Here is a 20459-nt window from a genome sequence, read left to right on the forward strand (position 1 = left end):
AGGCACCTTTCTGGGCCTGAAGGACCCCAGGTCCCACCACCAGGGTTCCCATGTCCACCCCAGATGCATTCTGGGCCTACTGTCAACTCCCCCCTCCCCTATTTCCTGGTGAACTGAGCAAATGTTTACCCAGTCGTTCAGAACCAAGCTGGGAAGACAGCAGCTGGCCTGCGATTGTTTAACTGAGCTGGGGAAGGGATCGGTCCCCAGGGCTTGGGAGAAGGCACCTCTTGCCCCACGGCTTGCACCCTTCTCCCCTACGTGCTCCCCAGAATCATGCAGGCCCCTGTATCGCCATGGCTGGGCAGGAGGCACTTCTCATGGCGCCCTCTCCTCCGCCCTGCAGTGGTGACACTGTACCCGTACACTGGCCAGAAGGACAATGAGCTCTCCTTCTCCGAGGGCACCGTCATCTGCATCACCCGCCGCCACTCCGATGGCTGGTGTGAGGGTGTCACCTCGGAGGGGACCGGGTTCTTCCCGGGTAACTACGTGGCGCCCAGCTGCTGACAGACGGCCTGGGGCTCTTCTCTGCGTGAACCTCGAGGCCCAGGCAAAAGCCAGTTCCAAGATCAAGCAAGACTGGACTAGAGGAGGTACCCAGAGGTCTGCTGCAGACCGGGAAGAACTGGAAGCCGAGGAGCTGTCCACACAGAGGGACCCCTATCCCATGGAGGGTGGGGTCTCCAGCTGCAAGTGGCAACTTTGAATAAAACTCTGATGAACTCCTGATGACTGCCCTGGAGGGCTGGGGGGGGGGGGGGGCAGAGAGAAGGGACTAAAAGGCATTTCAGTTCTAAGGCTCCTAGTATTGACCACCCTCTGCCTGCTCCTAGCAAGTCTGTCTCACATCTCCTCCACCTTCATTACATGCCCTCTATACTGGAGCCCCTGGTGCCCTCTGCAGATGGCCGCACCCTGTTCTTGTGCCTGCTGTGTATTCAGCCTTGGTGCCTCAAGCTGGGCCCTCCGCGAAAAGTGGGGACCAATCCCTCACATAAGTGGGGCTCCCTAAGAGCAGAGACCACCTTACCCTCACCCTCACCCCTCCGATGGCAGCGCCAGAGACCTGTCGACTCTTCCCCCTTCACCTGCTTTAATAGCTCTAAAACACCAAAGAGGAGGGCTTGGGTTTCGCTGGCTCTGCTTTAAAACATCATGGCTTTCTGTTCCATAGGAGAGGAGGGGGCCGCAGAGGGCCCAGCCCACGGGGGTGACTTTGGTTGTCCTTGGTCTTGTTGCATAGACGAGGCTGGGGTATGAGAAGACACCGAGGCACCGCTGCGAGGTTCCTGGCTGGTCCGACCCAAGCCAGACAGTGTGCTACCTCGTTCCACCACCAGGAGGCGACTGTTCCGTCTGGCTTTTCTTCCTTTGGGGTTGCTGGCAGGATGGGCGGGGAAGGAAGGCAAGAAAAGGGATGTAGTGTGGCATCGCCGTAGGTGAAGCGAAATCTAGGCCTGGGGCTGTAGGCGGAAAGCTTCCTCTCTCCGCGGGGAGTCGGTGCGGGAGGATTCCTCCTTGACCTAAGCCTGGAGGAGGGGAAGTTACACCCGGGCAGCAGTTAAAGTTCTCTCGCCTACAAGGGAACCTCTTCCTCCCAGTTCAGAGGACGAGCTTTTAGGAAACGCTGCTGGCTTCCCAGAAATGCGCATCACCCGGGTTGGGCCCCGTCCAGAATTTAACTGTTGGCTGTGGCTCTGAGGGGGGCGGCCGCGCTGGTTTAACTGCATGGATCGTTCGGATTGGCTCTGAACTCCCTCCTTCAGCCCCCGCCTGGACGGGCCTGGAATTCTAGAAATTCCACACCAAAGGGGGACATACCAAAGCGAAAGGGAAAGGAAGTTACAAAACTAGACTGTCTTTCCCGATCTCCCTTCCTCTCTCCTGGTCGGGGCGCCCCCTGCAGGCCGCCGTCTCAGCACGCCTTCAGCACCTGCTGCAGATGGAGGCGCACGTCGTGGGCGGTCTCCCAGGGCACCACGGTGGCGCGGAACGAGCTGGGCTCGGCCTTCTGCGCCTCCTGGATCAGGCGGTGCATGGGGTAGCCGCGGCGCGGGAAGGCCACGTCGCCGCCGGCCAGCAGCCCCATGGGGCAGAAGTCGTTGGCGCCGTCGCCCACGTAGAACAGGCGCTCGAAGTGCACGCCGTCCTGGGCCCGCTCGCGCAGGTAGTCGCTGAGCACCTTGTGCTTGCACATGTTGCTGGGGCACCGCGCGCAGCTGTGCGCGTGGAAGGGCCGCAGCGCCAGCAGCCCCCGCGCGTCGGGCCCCGACGGGTTGCTGAGGATGCGGCGGAACAGGCCCAGGTGGCCGGCGGCGCGCAGCGCGCTCTCCACGCCGAAGGTGTTGGCGTCCGAGATGAGGATCACCTCGAAGCAGGCTCCCTGCTTGGCCACGAACTGCAGCAGGTCGCCCATGCCCGGGGACAGGGGGATGGCCTCGTAGACGGCGCGCAGGTCCCGCGGCCGCACGCCCTGCTCGCCCAGGTACTTGAAGACCCGCTGCATGTACTCGTTGTAGAAGCCCTCGCGGTAGGTGGCGCGCAGGCTCTCCGGCAGCCGCTGGCCCGGCGCGGCGCGCACGATCGAGTCGTCGCTGTTTTCGTCCACGATGGTCTCGTCAAAATCGAAGGTCAGGAGGAAGCGCGGCGCGCCCTGCACCGCCATCCCGCCGTCCTGGGAGCAGGGGGAGGAAGAGCAGCAGGAGGAGGGAGCAAGCGAGAGCGGGCGCGGCGGGCGCCGACCCGGGAGAGGCTGGTTAGCAGGCCGCGGCCAGAGGCGCTGGCACATCCAAGACCTGAGGAGGACCCAAGGCTGGTTAAGCCGGGGGAGCACCCAACGCCGCGGCCCCCACCCCAGCTCCCTGCCCGCCCCCCGGGCACCTCTCAGTTCACCGCGCTGGGATTTATCCTCAGGGGACCAGCCTCCTCCTGAGCCCGAGGGCTTCCTTGGCACCTCTTTCTGCTACTCTCATCCGGGGCCACTGGGACTTAACCGTGGGGCAGCGGAAAAGAGGGGACACCCTTTGGGGACGTTTCTGGACTAGACTTTCTAGAAACTTCTGACCCCAGTTGTTGGGATGGATAGAGGGAGGGTGGAGGGGACTCCACTCCTTTCTTCCCTAACAAAGCGTCAGGGAAACCAGCCATTCACTCAAAGGGAACAGCCTCCACCATCCCCTCTGGGCCGATGCTGTGGACGGTGGTGGACAATACGGAGCTTGTCTCCAGGGCAGACTAGTTGACACTATGCAAAGCACGGGGACCATGAGTGCCAGACCTCAGGCCTGGAGAGTAGGTGCTGGGCCTCGGCACTGGCCAGGCAGCTGGGTTTGAGCTCAGAATAACCAGCTGGGTAGAGGCTCAAGGCCCAGGGAGGCTCTCTGGGAGCCGCTTCCAGCCAGATGGCTCTGGGCAGGGGTCCAGGGATGGACTCAGCTTTTCCAGGGAGTTTTAGGGGCCTGTGCTGACAGCTCATCACTAGTCACTTGCCAATTCCCCGGAAGGACCGTATCAGCGGGTGGGGTTCGTGCCAGAGTCCGAAGCGAGCGAGCAGCAGAAGCAATGGGGCTGGGGGAGGTAGGAGCCTCCCGCGCCAGGCCACGGCATACCTGAGGCAGGTAAGGGAGAGGAAAGAGAGCAGCAGTGGCTAAAAAGGTGAAGAAGGTAGTGGGGACGTGGGGGGCGGTATGAGGCAGCGGTGGGGAAAGAGGGAACTAGGAGGACGTAATGATGGGGGAGCGTGGAGACAGACTGGACGGGAAGACAGTGGGGGTGAGGAGCTCCAGGAAGTGGAGACCTTGGAGAGAATGGAGATAACAGGGCAAGTGTGAGGCACAAAGAAAGGCAAGCAAACAGAGGCAGAAGCCCTCGGCAGCCAGTCCCTGCCACCTCTGCCTGCCAACAGCTGGATGGATGGAGGGGCAGGGTGAGCAAGTCATGCAAAGCTCACTACGTACTACACTGCCTCCCTCCCCCCCTTCCGGCCTCCACCCAATTAGTCCAGATGAAACCTCTCCTCTTTCTGGTGTCTTCCAAACTCCCTCATATTTCTGTGATGTTTATGGCCTGGCATACCTTGTGAAACAGCAGTCCAGGCTCCTAACTTCAGAGCTGGGATTTGAACCTGGCCTTCTGCCTCCCTAACGTAACTGTCCTTTCGACCTCATCCTAGAGCAGTGGTTCTCAACCTTCCTGACACCGCGACCCTCTAATACAGTTCCTCATGTTGTGGTGACCCCCAATTTCATTGTTACAAATTGAACATAATCAAAGCATAGTGATTCATCACAAAAACAATATGTAATTATATATGTGTTTTCCGATGGTCTTAGACGACCCCTGTGAAAGGGTCGTTCGATCCCCAGGTTGAGAACCGCTGCCCTAGAGTCACCCACTGGTCTCAGCACCATCCACCCGGGAGTCTCCGTGGCCCAGGCTCTCTGAAGTTGAGGATGTAAAGCATTAGGACCCTCACCTGGGATGGAAGCTTCTAGGGATTAGAGGCCCAGTAGAGGTGAGGGCAAGCCTAAAAGGGGCTAGATAGGGTCCCTGCCACCCCAGGATGGAAACATGAAAGTTGAGGCCTTACCCTAAGAGACCTCTAGAGGGACCCACTTACCCTAGACAGGCATCGGAGGCCAGCAACCGGAAAACACCCGCTCATTGTTGGTACACCACCCCAGCACCACCTGTAGGGACTGCTGGGCTCTAGCCGTCGTCCAGAGCTCCTGACAACCACACAAGGTCCGTTGGAGGGCGCCCAGTCAGCTGGCTGTGTTCCCACCGCTGATGCTACCAGGCCTTATCCCCGCTGCTGGGCCCCAGGAACCACTCCCAGGAGCTCAGTAAAAACAACCCCGCAGCTGGGCAGTGCTTGCAGCGCACAAAGCCCTCGCTAGGCATCCTCTTAGCGATCCACTAGGATGCTGGAGAGGTTATAGATGATAGAGTTGGAGACCCAGAGAGGGGAACTGACTTGCTCAAAGGTCATCACTGTAAATGGCGGACAGATTCAAAACCAGATCTGAGCCCTGGCTGGTGTTGCTCCGTGGTTAGAGCATCAGCACCCCACACCAAAGGGTAGAAGGTTCGATTCACGGTCAAGGGCATACACCTGGGTTGCAGGTTCCGTCCCTGGCCCTGGTCAGAGCAAGGGTGGGAGGGAGCAGATTATGTCTGTCTGTCTATCTGTCTCTCTCTCTCTCCCTCCCTTCCACACTCTAAAAAAAAAAAAAGAATCAATGGGAAAAATATCCTCAGGTGAGGATTATCAACAGCACCAAAAAACAGATCTGACTCTGAGACCAGTGCTTTTCTCTCTAGTATAATCAGTGTCCCTCTCTGTGTACGGTACAACATAGTTTACAGATCACCTTCACTCATATTCTCTCCCTGCTCATCAGTTTCATGAATTCAGCAGATGAGAAAGGCTCAGAGAGGTGAAATAACTTGCCCATGGCCTTGCTGTTCCCGCGGGCAGACCCTGGATCATGAGCACCTGGCCACAGCCTTGCCTGTCCTCTGTCCTCCCAAGGGTAGGGGAAGGTGATCAGGCTCATTGTATCTCAGCTGGGGGGCAGAGACCCCCCGGCACCACAGGTGATCTGGGACTGGAGAGTCAGATTGACATTTCTGCTGGACTTTGCTATGTGGCTTTGGGGACAGGCCTTTACCAATGCGGCTATAAAGGACACCACCTACGGCTCCCAGTGCCCTTCTCTACCCCTTCCCCCTCCACCCCTGGCCCCCTCCACCCTGGGGTTGAATAAGAGACCAGAGGCATCTGGGACAGATCTGGAAAGACATCGAGAGCCAGGAAGACTAAACAAGGAGCAAAGGTCTGGCTGGCTGCTGCCCCCTGGTGGTGACAATGAGTGACACTGGAAACACCTCTGACTGTCAAGGTGACACTCTCCCCAGACCAGTGGTCGGCAAACTCCTTAGTCAACAGAGCCAAATATCAACAGTACAACGATTGAAATTTCTTTTGAGAGCCAAATTTTTTAAACTTAAACTATATAGGTAGGTACATTGTTAGTAACTTAATTAGGGTACTCCTAAGGCTTAGGAAGAGCCACACTCAAGGGGCCAAAGAGCCGCATGTGGCTCGTGAGCCGCAGTTTGCCAACCACAGCCCCAGACCACCCCAGGATAGCAGGGAGAAGCTATTTCCCCCCAAGACACAGACTGGGACATCCCAGGAGCAGGGGTCTGATCAGAGGGAGGGCCCCCATCCCTCTCCACTAGACCACACATGCATGAAACCCTTTCGGTCAAGAAGGGATGTGGGTATCAGCCTTTTCTCTAAGAACTTTTAATCTAGGAATTGGGAGAGGCAGTGGGCAAAAGAGGGGGGGGGGTCGGGAGAGGAGACAAGGTGGAGGAGATGATGGGAGAGAAGGGGAGGGAGGTACAGGGACAAGGAATTGACAGGGTTTGGAGGGTGGGAGGGCTCTCCTAGGCCTTATCTGGAGGGAGTTCCAGCTTCCAGAATCCTGGCTAATACTTTTCTCCCATAGAAAAGGGTCTCCTTACTTTGCCTTCATTTCTTTATCTTTTTCTAGCTTGGTGGAGCATTCTACTGATCTAATCATCCTCAAAACTCGTTTCTTATAGCAAAAGACAGTTACTTTTTTGCATATACTGATAATAGTATTTAGGGAAATCGGTTAGAAATGTATTATTTTTGTCCTTGTTCCTTTCAGTCCCCATAGCAGAAAGCCAGGCATCCCGGGTTTCTTCCCCTGGAAACGGAGAAAGCCACACTGTGACCCCCCACCCCTAGCCCGGCCCCACAGTAGTCAGAGGGGCCCCACTGCAGTCTGGTTCCCATGATGTTCACAAATGACTCACCTCTAGAGCAGCTTTGTCCTGAATGATCAAATCATTTTGTGTCGTCCAAAAGAGTTCCTCAAATAAAAGGGGCAGGGATCTCGGAGCTTCTCCGGCAGGCTGGAACAGAGAGGAGAGAAGGGTTTCTTTGGGGTGACAGGAAGTCCATAACTAGTCCCAGCTAAAAGTGGTGCCTGGCCCTAGCTGATTTGGCTCAGTGGATAGAGCGTTGGCCTGCGGACTGAAGGGTCCCAGGTTCGATTCCCGTCAAGGGTGCAGGAGGCAGCCAATCAATGTTTCTCTCTCATCATTGAGGTTTCTATCTCTCCCCCTCTCCCTTCCTCTCTGAAACCAATAAAAATATATTTGAGCCCTAGCCCTGACCTGTTTGGCTCAGTGGATGGAGCGTCGGGCTTCGGACTGAGGGGTCCCGGGTTCGATTCCGGTCAAGGGCATGTACCTTGGTTGCGGGCACCTGCCCGGTGGGGGGTGTGCAGGAGGCAGCTGATTGATGTTTCTAGCTCTCTGTCCCTCTCCCTTCCTCTCCGTGGAAAATCAATAAAATATATATTTTTTAAAAATGGAGCCCTAGCTGGTTGGCTTAGTGGATAGAGCGTTTGCCTGCGGACCTAAGGGTCCCGGGTTCGATTCCTCTCAAAGACACATACCTTGGTTGCAGGCTCCTCCCTGGCACCCTGGTCGGGGCTTGTGCAGGAGGCAACCAGTTGACGTGTTCCTCTCACATCGATATTTCTCTCTGTCTTTCCATCTCTCTTCCACTCTCCTTAAAAACCAATGGAGAAATATCCTCAGGAGAGGATTAACAACAAAAAAGATCTAGTCTCCTTGTATTAATCACTAGTAATCAGATTCGGATTAACAACAACAACAAAGATCAGGTCTCCTCATATCAATCACTAGAAATCAGATTCAGGCACTAGGCTGGGATTTTCCTCCCCCAGACAGCACTCCCAACCTCACTGCCACCAGCAGCAAATGGGAAAAACAGAGGCCAAAAGAGGTCAAGCTAACATCTGGGGCCACACAGAATCAGAATCAGGATTGGAACTCAGGGTCTCTGGTGCCACTTGCATTTAAAATTGCCGGATTGAAAACTGTCAGGCCCTAGCCGGTTCGGCTCAGTGGATGGAGCACAGGCCTGGGGACTGAAGGTTCCCGGTTGGATTCTGGTCAAGAGCACGTCCCTCAGTTGCACGTGTGGGAGGCAACCAATCAGTGTGTCTCTTTCACATCGATGTTTCTCTCACTGTGTCTCTCCCCCTCCCACTGTCTAAAAATCCTTGAGTGAGGATGAACAACAACAAAATCGCAGCCTGAGGCCGGGCTAGTGTGGCTCAGTGGTTGAGCGCAGACCCATGCACCAAAAGATCACTGGTTAGATTCCTGTGCAGGGCACATGCCTGGGTTGTCGCTGGATCCCCAGTAGGGGGCGTGCAGAAGGCAGCCGATAGATGATGTTTCTCATTGATGTTTCTATTTATCCCTCTCCCTTCCTCTCTAAAAATCAATAAAAATCACATATATTAAAATTGCAGCCAGAGCTTCCCTTGTTGCCCTGGAGCCCCCCTTGGACTAGGAGCTTCCTGCCCTAACCGGCTGCAGGCGATGACCCGGGCCCTGGTGCCAGTGAAGAAGCGGGACCTGGAATCACCTCTGGGCTTGCCCTGCGGGAGGGGATCCTCCTTGGGCAGGGAGGTGGCAGCTGCCGGGTGGAATGGGGGGGAGAGATATTTTTAGAGTGTAAGGCAGGCACTCTGGCACCCCCCCAGCTGGCGGGCTTTTCCCTCCAATGCGGGGCGGAGGGTGCGCAGCTCAGGGAGCTGAGGGGGCTAGCGGGTGGCGGGGAGCAAGGGGGCACCGATTCTTTCGCTTTGACCGAGTCGGGACGGCGGATACACCCGGGCATCACAGCACGTTCCTGGGGCAGGAGGCAGGGGGACGCGTTCCTCTGTTCCAGGGGCTCCCCCACTGACACACGCGTGCAGGAGCGCCCTCAAACTCTACACAGCCCCCACTCCGCCCTCGGACCCCAGCCCTCCCCGACCGCGGGGAACCCCGGACTCACGTGCGGAGCGGCGGCGGCGGAAGTCTGTCCCGGCTGAGTTTGAAGCGCAGAGAGTGGAGAGAGGGGCTCGCGGCGGTATTGGGGCGCAGGATGGAGCGGGGGGTGCGTGCGGGAGCTGGAGGGGACGCGGTGTCTCATCCACCCTCGGGTTTCTGGGCTGCGGCTCACGAGTGCCTCCGGTCCGGAGGGGCCGTGGGTGATGTGCGTCTGGGCCGTCCCCTCCACCTGCCTTCCATCCCCCCCGCCCGGGCCGCCGCGCGTCCCCTTTAAATGCCCGGGAGCCGGAGCCCGAGCCGCGCTGGCTCTGCGGCTGCCGCAGCGCCCGGGCCACCGCAGTCCCCGCACGTCACAAGCGGCGGTCCAATCACAGCGGCGCCGGCGCACGTGAGAAGGGGCGGGCCACGCCCCGCGGCTGCCCCGGAGGCTCCGGGAGCGCCCGCTCGGGTGGGATTGGGCGCCGCCGGGAAGGGTAGGGACGTGGGTGGGGGCACCCTCGTGGGAGTGGACGCACGGTCCTGCGTAAGTCCCGCCCCCATGCCCTGGGGTGCCAAGGCTGCGGGCTTGCTGCTCCGCCCAGGGCTGTGATCCGGAGATGTGCAGGGATGCACCCCCACCTCCAGCTCCGCGGCTCCCGTGTTCCTCTCCCACGTGCGCGCAGCGAGGGGCCCTCCGCCCCCAGGCGGAGTCACGGCGCCCCATCCCGGCCCTGGGGACCCTTCCCCGGCGGCAGGTTACGGAGAGGGGGGCCTGCGGACCGAATCGTGTGCCCTTTGCCAGCGCTGCTGCAACAGAAATACCCACCTTCTTGGCTTCCTCGGAGTCTGCTCCCAGCCACCTCCCCCCACCCGCCTGCTGCCCTCCCAGCCGGGTGGCGAGGGGTGAAGATCCTGTTTCGAGAGGAAAGACGTGAAGCTTATATTTATTGCGAACGTACTGCGAACAGGGCACTGGACTTGGGCGCCGCACTCGTGGTTGAACGTTCACAACACTCGGGAGAAATCTTTGCCTGCGTTCAAGTCCATGCACACCTGACTCATGGGGTCACAAAGGGGCTGTGTGAGTGGGGAGCACGCAGGTGCCCCAAGCCCGGTTCTACCGTCAGTCCTCCCTCCGTCTCCCCTGCTCCACTCCTCGAAGACAGCCAGCACATGGAAAGGCCCCAAGCGATCTGAAAGCCATGGGGCTGGAAGCCAGAGGAAGTGAGGGTCTGCAGGGAGTTACCCTAATCTCCGTGCCAGGGGCTGGAACGACGGTCATGAACAGGGCATATGTGTGTCATATTTCTGTTGCTGGAAAGGGTACCTGGCCCTGAGCGGGTCTGCCTAGGGCCAGACGGTCGTGTGTGGGTTCTTGACTTCGTGCAGGAAACATTTCTTAGCACGAGTCTGGGTGAATCTAGACGACAGTCATTAAAGCTGGGGGCAGCGAAACAAGGAAGGCTGGGAAATGGTTCTAGGCTGGTCTGCGCTGACTCACCAAAAAGAGAAAAGGGGGCCTTGGGGGACAAGTTTGGGGGGTTATCATGGGATGAACTGCCACTGCCCATTGCAGCCCTGATTGCAAGGCTGCTGGGGACTATTGGAGTTTAGTAGATGCATGCCTGCGGGGGGTGGGGGGGGGCGTGGAGGAGAAGGAGGAAGGTGCTGGCTGCCCCTGGAAGGTAGAGCTCGAGGCAAGACCTTCTTTTTGAGGGGTTTTAAAGGCTGGGCGTTCAGGGAAGGTCTTAGGGAGCATCTCTATAGAATGGTCATCAGCTTTATGCCGATGTACTAAAATGAGGTTCATTCTCTTAACTTCATCTGTCCTGGGTGTGGTTGGCAGTAGCGCTACTTGGATTTCTGCCGTCTCCTCTGGGTTTAGGGAAGATAGGATTTACTAATCTGTCTCATTTCCACACACACACAAAGGGGAACAAGTGCTTTAAAGCTGCCAACCTGATCCTTCAAACCCTTGACAGCAACTCCAGGGTCCCAGCCGCGGAAACACTTGCTGGTTCACTTCCTCTCAGCCCTGTCTTTACCCCTCACCCTTTCCTCCAGCTCCCAGTACACCCTGCTCTCTCCCGGGGACCACCCTCTTCAGAACATGCCTGTCCCGTTTGCTGGTGTAGCCCAGCCTCGACATCATCTCTTGCCCAGTTATCTCACGGCTCCTTTTAGTGCACTCGTCATGTGTGTGCTGCCAGAGCACATGGTGGGTGCTATACATACGGTATTTTCCCATGTATCAACTCATGTAATCCTCACATCCTATGACCTGGGTGTATGGCTCATTTTATTGTTAAGAAATGAAGGCACAGAGAATTGAGGTGACAGGGTCACCCCGCGGGTAAATGATAGAGCTGGGCTTCCAACCTGGTTGCCTTCACTGTTACCTACACCATCCCTCACATTCAATGTCACCCCTACTAGGGTGTAAGCAACACGAGGGTGGAGAGCATGTTTTATTTATTTATTTTTAAATTAAAAAATTTTTTAAATTCATTTCAGAGAGGAAGGGAGGAGAGAGAGAGAGATAGAAATATCAGTGATGAGAGAGAATCACTGGGGATTGAGCCCACAACCCAGGCATGGGTCCTGACAGGGAATCAAACCATAGGTTGACACTCAACCACTGAACCATGCTGGCCAGGCTTATTGATTTTTAGAGAGAGAGGAAGGGTTTTTAGAAAGAGAGGAAGGGAGAGGGAAAGAGAAAGATGGATGTGAGAGCAGAACATCGAATCGGTAACATCTCAGTCCATGGGACAACATGCAACCATCACACCGGCTGGGGTGTTTTATTTATTAATGTCCTCCTAGTCCCTGGCATATAGACCCTGCACACAGTAGGTCTTGGATATTTGTTGTTGAATAATAATAATAAAAAATCTGCTGCTTTCCATTTCATCTTCACTCTAATGAATCACTCCAATACCATTCCCGTTTTACAACAGGGAAATGAGATTCAGATCAAATGACTTGCCCAGGGTCATCCCACCCCACCCCACCCCACCCCACCTAGATTCAAATGCTGATGCTTGGATGCAATTAGCAGCCATTTTCACCTTGTTTCCAAAGTCACTGATGGGGTGGGGTACCGGTGGGCCGATGACCCATGGTGAGTGAGTTCTTACTGCTCAACTCTGCCTCCAGCGATGGGAACACTGAAGTCCTGAGGAACTGTGGGGAAAGTCTTCTGTGGGAGAACCCCCAGTTCTCTCAGGACACAATCCTATCTGTGCCGCGCCAGCACGGCCAAGGGTGAACCTGAGGAGGGGCCGTGAAGGATTAAAGAAGACAGACAAAGAGAATACAGCTGGGGCTCGGTGGATCTCCCATGCCTGGATGAGGACACAGAAGACCCAGCCTGCAAGCAGATGCTTTATTTTTATTTTTTAAAAATATATTTTATTAATTTTTTACAGAGAGGAAGGGAGAGGGATAGAGAGTTAGAAACTTCGATCAGCTGCCTCCTGCACACCCCCTACTGGGGAGGTGCCTGCAACTGAGGTACATGCCCTTAACCGGAATCGAACTTGGGACCTTTCAGTCCCCAGACTGATGCTCTATCCACTGAGCCAAACCAGTTAGGGCAGATGCTTTATTTTATAGTCTGATTAAAACAAGGGTAGATTAGCATGTATACAAAGGTTCTTGTTTTGGCAACACTTGCTGCACCTCCCATAGCCCATTAGCTACTTAGGAAGGAATTAGGGAGGGCTACAAGGTCAGGCTTAATTATGCAAGGAGAGCTCTGCCCTCCAGGCTGGGACTGGACTGTGGCCCTGCCCCAGGTCAGCCAGAGGCTTGACCCTGGCCACTCCCTACCCCTATCTATCGTCACACGTCCCCCTTCCACTGGGCCAGTGAGGAAGTTGAATGATCAGCCACATGCCTAAAGATGGGGACAGAAGTGGGGTGGGGATCCCACCTCGCACCCCATCCCAGCCCCCAGCAGGCGGAGGCCTTTGCCTAGCGCTCAGGTTGCCGATGTCTGCTCCTGTGGGGGTCACTTTAGGACTCAGGTCAGTCACTCTGGCAGGGAGCTGTGACAGGGACAGGAGTTCCTGCCGAACCCTGACTCGGGCAGCCAGGGATGGGGCTCTCCAGCTGGTCTTCACAGAAGGTGTGACTCTGGTTCAAGGTTTGGGTTAGAGCCAGGGGGGCCAGGAACCCAGGAATGCGGTGGCTCTTGCCCTCCAATCCGCTTGGTGGTGATGGGCAGGGCAGGGGTGAGAGGGAGGGGCAGGTCTGCACACATCTGTCCACTGGAGGAAGGACCAACCGGGTGCCCAGCACACAGTCCCCACAGCAACCCTAGTGGGTGGGTCTTGGCGTTTCTGTTTTTACAAGTGAGAAAGCAGAAGCTTGGGGACGTTGAGAAAGCAGCTTGCCTAAGGGCGCTGTGTAGCAAGTGGCAGTCAGCCCAGATGTTGAAGTCTCCACTTCTGTCTGCAGAAGACAAAGGGCCTTCGGTGACCTGGTGGCTTTTGTGGGTAGGCCCAGTGGAGAAGGCCACGGGGTGGGGTGGGGTGGGGTCTGCTTTGAGGGAGTTCTGCAAGGTCTGCTGTAGGGTGCTCTGGGTGTAAGGCATTGTGTGGAGACCAAGGCTGAACAGATCCCTTTCCAGATCTCTGTCTCCTTCCTAGACTGCAGTCACTAACACTGATGGAGCACCTCCTGAGTGCCTGCCCAGCAGTGTTCCAAAAGGCTCCGCTCTCTTCTTTCTCAGTAATCCTGTGATTGATTAGTTCTCCCATTTTACAGATGAGAATAATGAGGCACAAGGTGGCAATGTGATTGGTCCAAGATCTCTGAGCTAGGAAGTTGCAGAGCTCCTTCCCCCCATCCTTTTTTCATTGTTGTTTTTTTTCCACACCTACGGTTTTAACCAGATCATCACATGGCCTGCCTTTGAAATGTCCAGATTTTTTTTTTAATCCAAAATATGTTTATTGGGATGGTTCCCCACTCATCTTGAGTCAGGGTGCTTTTAGTGCTGCTTGCCCCTGAAGGAGCGTCCTCTGGAAGCCTGGCTTTCCCCCTGTAGGGCTCACACAGGACACTGGGGACAACATCACCTGCATCTTTCCCTCCCTGCTGTCCCCAGTCCCAGCCCTGTCCCATACAACAGACTTCCGTGGCCATAGCTGTTACAGAGAAAACCACAGGCCCCAAAATGACCTCATACCGACCTAATCGAAGTTCCAACCTTTCCCAGAAATGTAATCGTCACCAGCCAGTCTGGAATTTCCTGGACGAGCTCCAGGAAGGTAATCTGTCACCTGGGTCCCCTCCGCCCCCCACAGAAAGAAGAGGCAATCCGCAGGACGAGAACCCTTCCCTTTCTCTTCCCCACAAGAAAAAGAGGTTCCAACCAGAAGACAATCCTTTCTCTTCTTTTGCTAAAACAGCAGTTCTCAACCTGTGGGTCGCGACCCCTTTGGGGGTCGAATGATCCTATCACAGGGGTCGCCTAAGACCATCGGAAAACACATGTATAATTACATATTGTTTTTGTGATTCATCACTATGCTTTAGTGATGTTCAATTTGTAACAATGAAAATACATCCTGCATATCAGATACTTACATGACGATTCATCACAGTAGCAAAATTACAGTAATGAAGTAGCAACGACAATAATTTTATGGTTGAGGGTCACCACAACATGAGGAACTATATTAGAGGGTCGCGGCATTAGGAAGGTTGAGAACCACTTTGCTAAAAGTTCCCTTGCCCCACCCTTCTTCTTGTAAACCTTCCGTCTGTACAACCCCTGGGAGTGCCCCTCTAGTTGCTAGGTGGGAAGCTGCCTGCTTCATGAATCAGCTAGAAAGCCAATTAGATGTTCAAAAATGTACTTGGTTGAATTTTGTTTTTGAACAGAGCTGTCCACTGTTCTCCCTCACCAAGCGGCAGGGATGAGGAGTAACATGGCGGAGGGAAGGGGACAGAGAAGAGAATGAGCAAACAAACAAACAACCCCTTTCTGCAGGCACAAGTGAAGTAGAGAAGGCAAGCCCGCTGCCTCGCGTCTGGGCCAGCAAGTCCTTTCTCTCTGACTCCAACCCACTTGCTGGGCTATTTTCTCTCGTTTGGCTTCTGAGCGTCCAAAGAATTAAAAAAGAGCCTGGCCCGGCCTGTGTGGCTCAGGGCTTGAGCATCAGCCTGTGAACCAAGAGGTCACTGGTTCCGTTCCGGTCAGGGCACATGCCTGGGTTGAGGGCTCAATCCCCAGTAGGGGCCGTGCAGGAGGCAGCCGATCAATGATTCTCTCTCATCATTGATGTTTCTATCTCTCCTTCTCCCTTACCCTCTGAAATCAATAAAAATATATTAAAAACAAAAACAAAACAAAGCCTGGAGGCTTTGTTCCAAAGAAGAAAAGAACGCTGAGTTCTCACAGTAAAAAGCACATTCTTTGAGAAGAATCAGACTTCACTCTTACCCTCTGGGTGACCAGCGATCTGGATAATGGATGCCAGGTGGTCTGGATACCTAAACCTGCTTTCCTTCGTCCTTCATCGGGGTAACCAGAGGGTCACCTGGAGAGGTGATGCAAATCCAGGCACTGACAGACTGAAAAGCTAAGAAATTAAAATTTCCAGTTAAAACAAGAACAGAATCCTGTCCTCATGCCTCAACCCACTCGATGTTAGTAATTCAGCAGCTTGACGGTAGCGACTCCATTTTGTTTCTTCCCTCTGTTCCTCAGGAGGCCTCTCCTTCTGCGGAACAGCTATTCAGAGGTTTGAAATCTGCCACTCCAGTTCCGTCGTCTTTGCAAATGTCACAGGAAAGAGAACGGGGCGAGTTAGTCTCTGCCTGCCACGGATCGTATCCCTGGTTACTTCTCTGACTGCATCTCACAGCCCGCTCCTGCTCACCTGCTGTGTGCTGTGTGTCAGACACCGTGACATGCTCTGTCCACAGCACTTCCCCTCCACCCGTGGCCTCTCTGAGCTCAGGGTTAAGCTCATACCTCGCTTCTAAAGGAAATTTGTCCTGTGCCTCCCCCCCCCCCCCCCGCCCCATATCAGAACCTCCCATGACACATGTGCCTGCACAGCGCCCTGTATTTCTTCTGGGTGGTTGCTATCTGTTTTCCATCAGACTGTCAGCTCCGAGGGAATAGGGGCCACAGTGGGTTTACTCCCATGGTAACCCCAGCACCTAGCACAGACCTTGACCTAGAATAGCTGCCTGAATGATTGCAGGCTCCGCAGTCTAGTCCACTTGTGTCGGCTGTGGCCTTAGGCCTGGAATGAGCCCGGAGCCAGCCCTCCCAGTCTTGGTTGTGTGGTAACCTGGCCAACTGACTGTGGACAGGCTAAGGAAAGCCCTGGCAGCTCAGCTTGCTCTTACCTTCCTCTGAGCACACAGCCCCACCCGGAACTGCACCGTCCGTCCATCCGTCCGTCCGTAAGGCAGGTCTGTGCTGAGGGAGAGCCTGGGGGGCGGTGGGTAGGAGGATTCCATTACTTTTGCCAATCCAGATACTGCACGCACCAGAATAAGAGGCCTTCGTGTTTTGAGCACTTCATGGTTTTAGTAGCTTGCAAAACACACTCTCTGTAATTCACATTAATTTCCTGATGAGGCAAATGAAGCTGAGAGAGGTTGGGTGACAAGTGCAAGGTCATATAGTTAGTAAGGCGGCTAAAGCAAAACTTGAATGCAGTTCTTTTGAATCCAGCCAGTTTTTTGGGAGGCAATTATACAAGTGGAGAAGGTGTGCTGCTAACCAGCAAGAATTCCAGGATTCTGGCTTTTTTGGCAGTTATGTGATTCTTTCATTTTTTTTTAATTCATTCCTTCATGCGTGCATTCATTCATTTGTTCCGGAGACACAAGCCCCAGTCATTTCATTGCCTTGCAGGAGCCACAGTCCAGTGCTCGCATTTGGAAGCGATGGTCCGTCATAGATGTCCTGAGCTTATTACATGTACTTCTTGTGTGTGTGTGTGTTTATGTACACATTTGGATTTTTCATGTAAACTTTCAAAAGGTTCCATGACTCCGGCTCCCCTCCCCTCCCAGCCCTGCAAAAAGTTTAAGAACCATTAGGGTAACACCTGCTGTTCAGAGTGAAAGGACGCAGCCCCAGGGCCCATCAGCCTCTCCGCCTGTCTGGGTGACTAAGGCCTTAGCACGTGACCATCTCTGGCCCAAGTGCTAAGCCCGGTGTCCGGACCACGTGACCGACCTTGGACAGCTCCTCTCAGCCTCGGCTCATGGAAAATCACACACAGAGAAACACGCATCCACACACATTTACACCAACACCCACACGGCACTGCCCACAGGGACCGCTTTGGAGGGCTTGTGTGTGTCAACATTGTGATATGTAAACGCTCATCTCTTGCTGGGGTCCAATCCCAGCGGGTCCAGGGGTCCCCAAAGGTGTGGACGGAGTCGGTGAAGAAGGAATGACACGAAGACAGCCTTCAGTTGATCAGCAGCCTAGTCAGGACCTCTAGCCAGGATCTCCAGCCAAAGTTCTGGTCGGAGTTCTGGTTAGGAACTGATCAGGATCTGATGTTTATTGTCTTGTTACATCCATATTTATACCAGCCGATTTTAATCCTGTCAATTTCTATTACAAAGGTTAGGGCGTTTCTTATCTCCATTCCAGGGAGTAAAGATTATGTAGCTTAACTACCCGCCTGGCACTTAATTAAGGGGTTGTATCCCCTCCCTAACCTCAGGGAAAGATCCCCACCTGGGGAAACAACCTTTCTCGGAGAGGTGACCTTGGTTAAAACACATGGCGCTAAAGAGAGCAAACATATTAAGAACAATATGCTATATATGCCAGGTCCCTTGAAACATATGCTGTGCAGATGTTTCTTTCCTGCAGCGACTGTGTCAAGCAGCAAGGATGGACCGGCTCCCGGCAAATTCCCCCTTTTTTATTTTTTAAATGATAGCGCATGCAAATCAGTGGCCACCTCTCAGATTGGGCTGTTTAAGACTTGGAAGAAGACTGGCAAGCAATGACAATAAGCATAGCTATAAACATAGTGGATGAAGCGCACAAGGAGCCCCGTTCCTTAGGAGGTTGCCGGCCTCTTCAGTCAAGAGATTTCAGCTGTCCTCAAGTTGTTGGTTTGATTGTCTTTGTTGGTCTGGCTAGCGGGCGGCGTCACTGGCGACGGGCTTCCCGACGTGTCAGCGAGTTGAAGGGCTGCATCAAAGGGTCCATCAGGGCCGTGCTTGATGGTGGCGTTGGCGTCCAAGGAGGAGCAAGCTGTGTTCTCTGGGTCAGCTGTTATGGAGGATGGAGGGTAGTAGAGAGAAAAAGAAAAGAAAGCAAAAGAACTACAAGGCATCCTGACACAGCCCTTTCCTTCATCTGCCCCTTTCCCTGTGGTCCAAGGTAGAAATAGGAAACAAGTCCTGTTGCAGTGAAAGGGAAGCTGCTGTCAGCCAGGTCTCTTATCTAGGTACTGATCTCAGCTGGACCAAGTCTCTTTCTGTTCCCGATCTGAGCTGGGCCAAGTCTCTATTCGTTATCTGGGTCCCTATCTGGGCTGGACATGGGAAGCGAGAAGCAGCCATGGGGGAAGGAGACCTTCCTCAGAAGGGGCGAGTGTTCAAGCCCCTGCACCATTGGGGGGGTGAGGATCTGTGCCCCACCTCTGTTGAACCCCAAGTTCTCTCCTACTGGCCCCTCTGTGACTGTGCCTGTCTTAGGTTGTTCCTCCCTGAGGAATCTTACCCGTCTTTGACTAACCAGCCAAGCTCCGGGGCCAAGCAGGGTAATGTGAGGTTCAGTTCTGTCTCCTTGGTAGTCTATGTCCCTCTGGCTTCCATGCCCAGCAACTGCCTTTGGATCCCCTCGCCTGCTGGCGGGGTCCCGGCATTGATCACATATCTTGGGGAACCCAGGTTTCTTCTCCAGAGAGAACCCAGCTCACTCCATTGGGCGAGAGACATATCCATGGTACCAGTCACCGTGACCTCAGCATTAACAGAGAACTCAGGCAACAGCTGTGGGCAATTGGATTGTGAGAAGAGGGTCCCTCTTGACACAAGGGCAAGAGGGGCCAATATAGGACAAAGGAGAGTCCCGGGACAGGGCTTTCTCAGCCCAGGATGTCAGGCTCTTGGCACAAGACAACTCCACGTATGAGGCATATACCAAACACCCCCAGTCACGGCAGAAAAGGGAGGTGCCCTTCCTGGAACAGTAGGGTAGGGAGATTCTAGAAAAGGCTGTGTTCAGGAGAGAAGGAGAAAGGCCAAAGAACCAGCAAACAAGTAGTCAGATTAAGAAAAAAAAAAAAAGAAAAAGAATAGGAGATATGGGGCAAAGCTGGAACATAAGGACAGACAAAAAGGGGGCACATGTGATCCTTCCAATGGACAGGTGGTTCCAGCTCAGGGCTGCACATCTACTGCAGACGGGCACTGGTCAGGTGTGCTAGGTTGAGGCGGAGATGGAGGGCGGTGAGACATAAGGTCGGACTAGACGGTCTGGAATCCACACAGGTGAGTCTGCGTCCTGTGGAAATATACAAGCATCTCCTCTCCCCCAGGTTAAAAGTACATCAGGTCCCTTCCAGGCTCCTGTAAGTAAGTCTTTCCATTTGACGAAATAAGTGAGTTTCTGCTAAATGAAAGTTTCTTTTGCTGATTTACTCAGAGTCCTCGGACTTGGCTGAGAGAGTAGCTTCCACTTCTTGCTTTTCTACCATCTGTTGGGCCTAGTTGTTAACTTCTTCAGCTGACCCCATGTTGGCACCTCAGTCCCTTGCATAGCCTTTCTTTTCTTCTTTATTCCGCTTTTCTGTCATCGGGGCAACTCTAAGTCTTACAAGGAGCTTCTCTGGGTCCATTGTGGTGATGCACGTAATGCATTTACTCAATCCAAAGCAGGCATTAAAAAGAAAAACCCCAAATGCTCTCTTGTATCCATTTTAAGAGTAGGATTGGCGCTTTCCGCTATTACCTGAGTCCTGATCTATCACCCCAGGGAGAGCTTTCCAATCCTGCACTTTTCCGGGGTGGAAAGGCTGCAGTGGGGTTAAGGATAAGGCTCTTGGGCATACCTTCTCCCATGCCTCTACATTTACCTTTCCGGCACCTTTCCTTCCTCAGAAAAGCATGGACATACTTCTTATATAAAACATTCCATCTGGGAGTAACCTTAACTCCTCTGCTAGCAAGCATATGTGTTAAAAGATCAATACAGAGTCTTTTCTTTAGACTCAGTATGGCACATCTTCTTAATCTAAAGATCAATACAGAGTCTTCTTTCTTTGGACTCAGTATGGCACATCTTCTCAATCTAAGTTCTGTACTATCCACCTTCTTACCCTACTTATCCTCTATAGGGGGGTCTGTAGCACCCTGGTGGAGTCCTATCCGTCCCGAGTGTAGGAGTTCTCAATGAGGGGGGCTTACCTAGGGGAATCCTGTTCCAGGGGTTCCCAAAGGTGTGGACGGAGTCGGCGAAGACTATCCACCCTCTTTCTACGGTGGAGTCCTATCCGTCCCGAGAGTGGGGCTTACCTAGGGGTCCCTGTTCGGGCGCCATATGTTAGAGCATG

General features: G+C 54.2%; 2 protein-coding genes across 9 annotated transcripts in view; one reads left to right on the forward strand and one right to left on the reverse strand.

The window, feature by feature from the left end:
* Positions 1–732, forward strand: part of ABI3 (ABI family member 3) — an 11260-nt gene extending 10528 nt beyond the window's left edge. The window contains exons 7-8 of the mRNA XM_023762610.1: positions 3–108; positions 211–732. Coding sequence (XP_023618378.1) covers positions 3–108; positions 211–510 — 406 coding nt within the window. The 3' untranslated portion in view covers positions 511–732. The remainder of the gene's footprint in view (positions 1–2; positions 109–210) is intronic.
* A 342-nt stretch (positions 733–1074) lies between these two features.
* PHOSPHO1 (phosphoethanolamine/phosphocholine phosphatase) lies at positions 1075–9634 on the reverse strand. Of its 8 annotated transcripts, none has more exons than XM_006098938.3 (4): positions 8921–9000; positions 6856–6954; positions 4622–4730; positions 1075–2677 (listed from the first exon to the last, which is right to left on the reverse strand). In XM_006098938.3, the coding sequence occupies exons 3-4, from the start codon at positions 4664–4666 to the stop codon at positions 1919–1921; spliced, it is 804 nt and encodes a 267-aa protein (XP_006099000.1). In that variant the 5' UTR covers positions 4667–4730; positions 6856–6954; positions 8921–9000; the 3' UTR covers positions 1075–1918. The 8 variants fall into 8 exon arrangements, with proteins under 8 accessions (XP_006099000.1, XP_023618364.1, XP_006098997.2 ...); XM_023762596.1 differs by having other exon boundaries at positions 1075–2798; XM_023762595.1 differs by lacking the exon at positions 1075–2677 and adding an exon at positions 2805–3799 and having other exon boundaries at positions 8921–9634.
* Positions 9635–20459: the final 10825 nt, after the last annotated feature.

The sequence above is a fragment of the Myotis lucifugus genome, unplaced genomic scaffold (assembly GCF_000147115.1).
Source record: "Myotis lucifugus unplaced genomic scaffold, Myoluc2.0 scaffold_254, whole genome shotgun sequence".
Classification (NCBI taxonomy): Eukaryota; Metazoa; Chordata; class Mammalia; order Chiroptera; family Vespertilionidae; genus Myotis; species Myotis lucifugus.

Coding starts and splice junctions, on each gene's coding strand:
- PHOSPHO1 (XM_006098935.3), bottom strand. CDS start 9,619: ATGGGGCGCCGTGACTCCGCCTGGGGGCGGAGGGCCCCTCGCTGCGCG. Junction 6,955..8,920: donor CCGCCGCCGCCGCTCCGCAC/GTGAGTCCGGGG, acceptor TCTCTGTTCCAG/CCTGCCGGAGAAGCTCCGAG. Junction 2,678..6,855: donor AGGACAAAGCTGCTCTAGAG/GTGAGTCATTTG, acceptor CCCTGCTCCCAG/GACGGCGGGATGGCGGTGCA.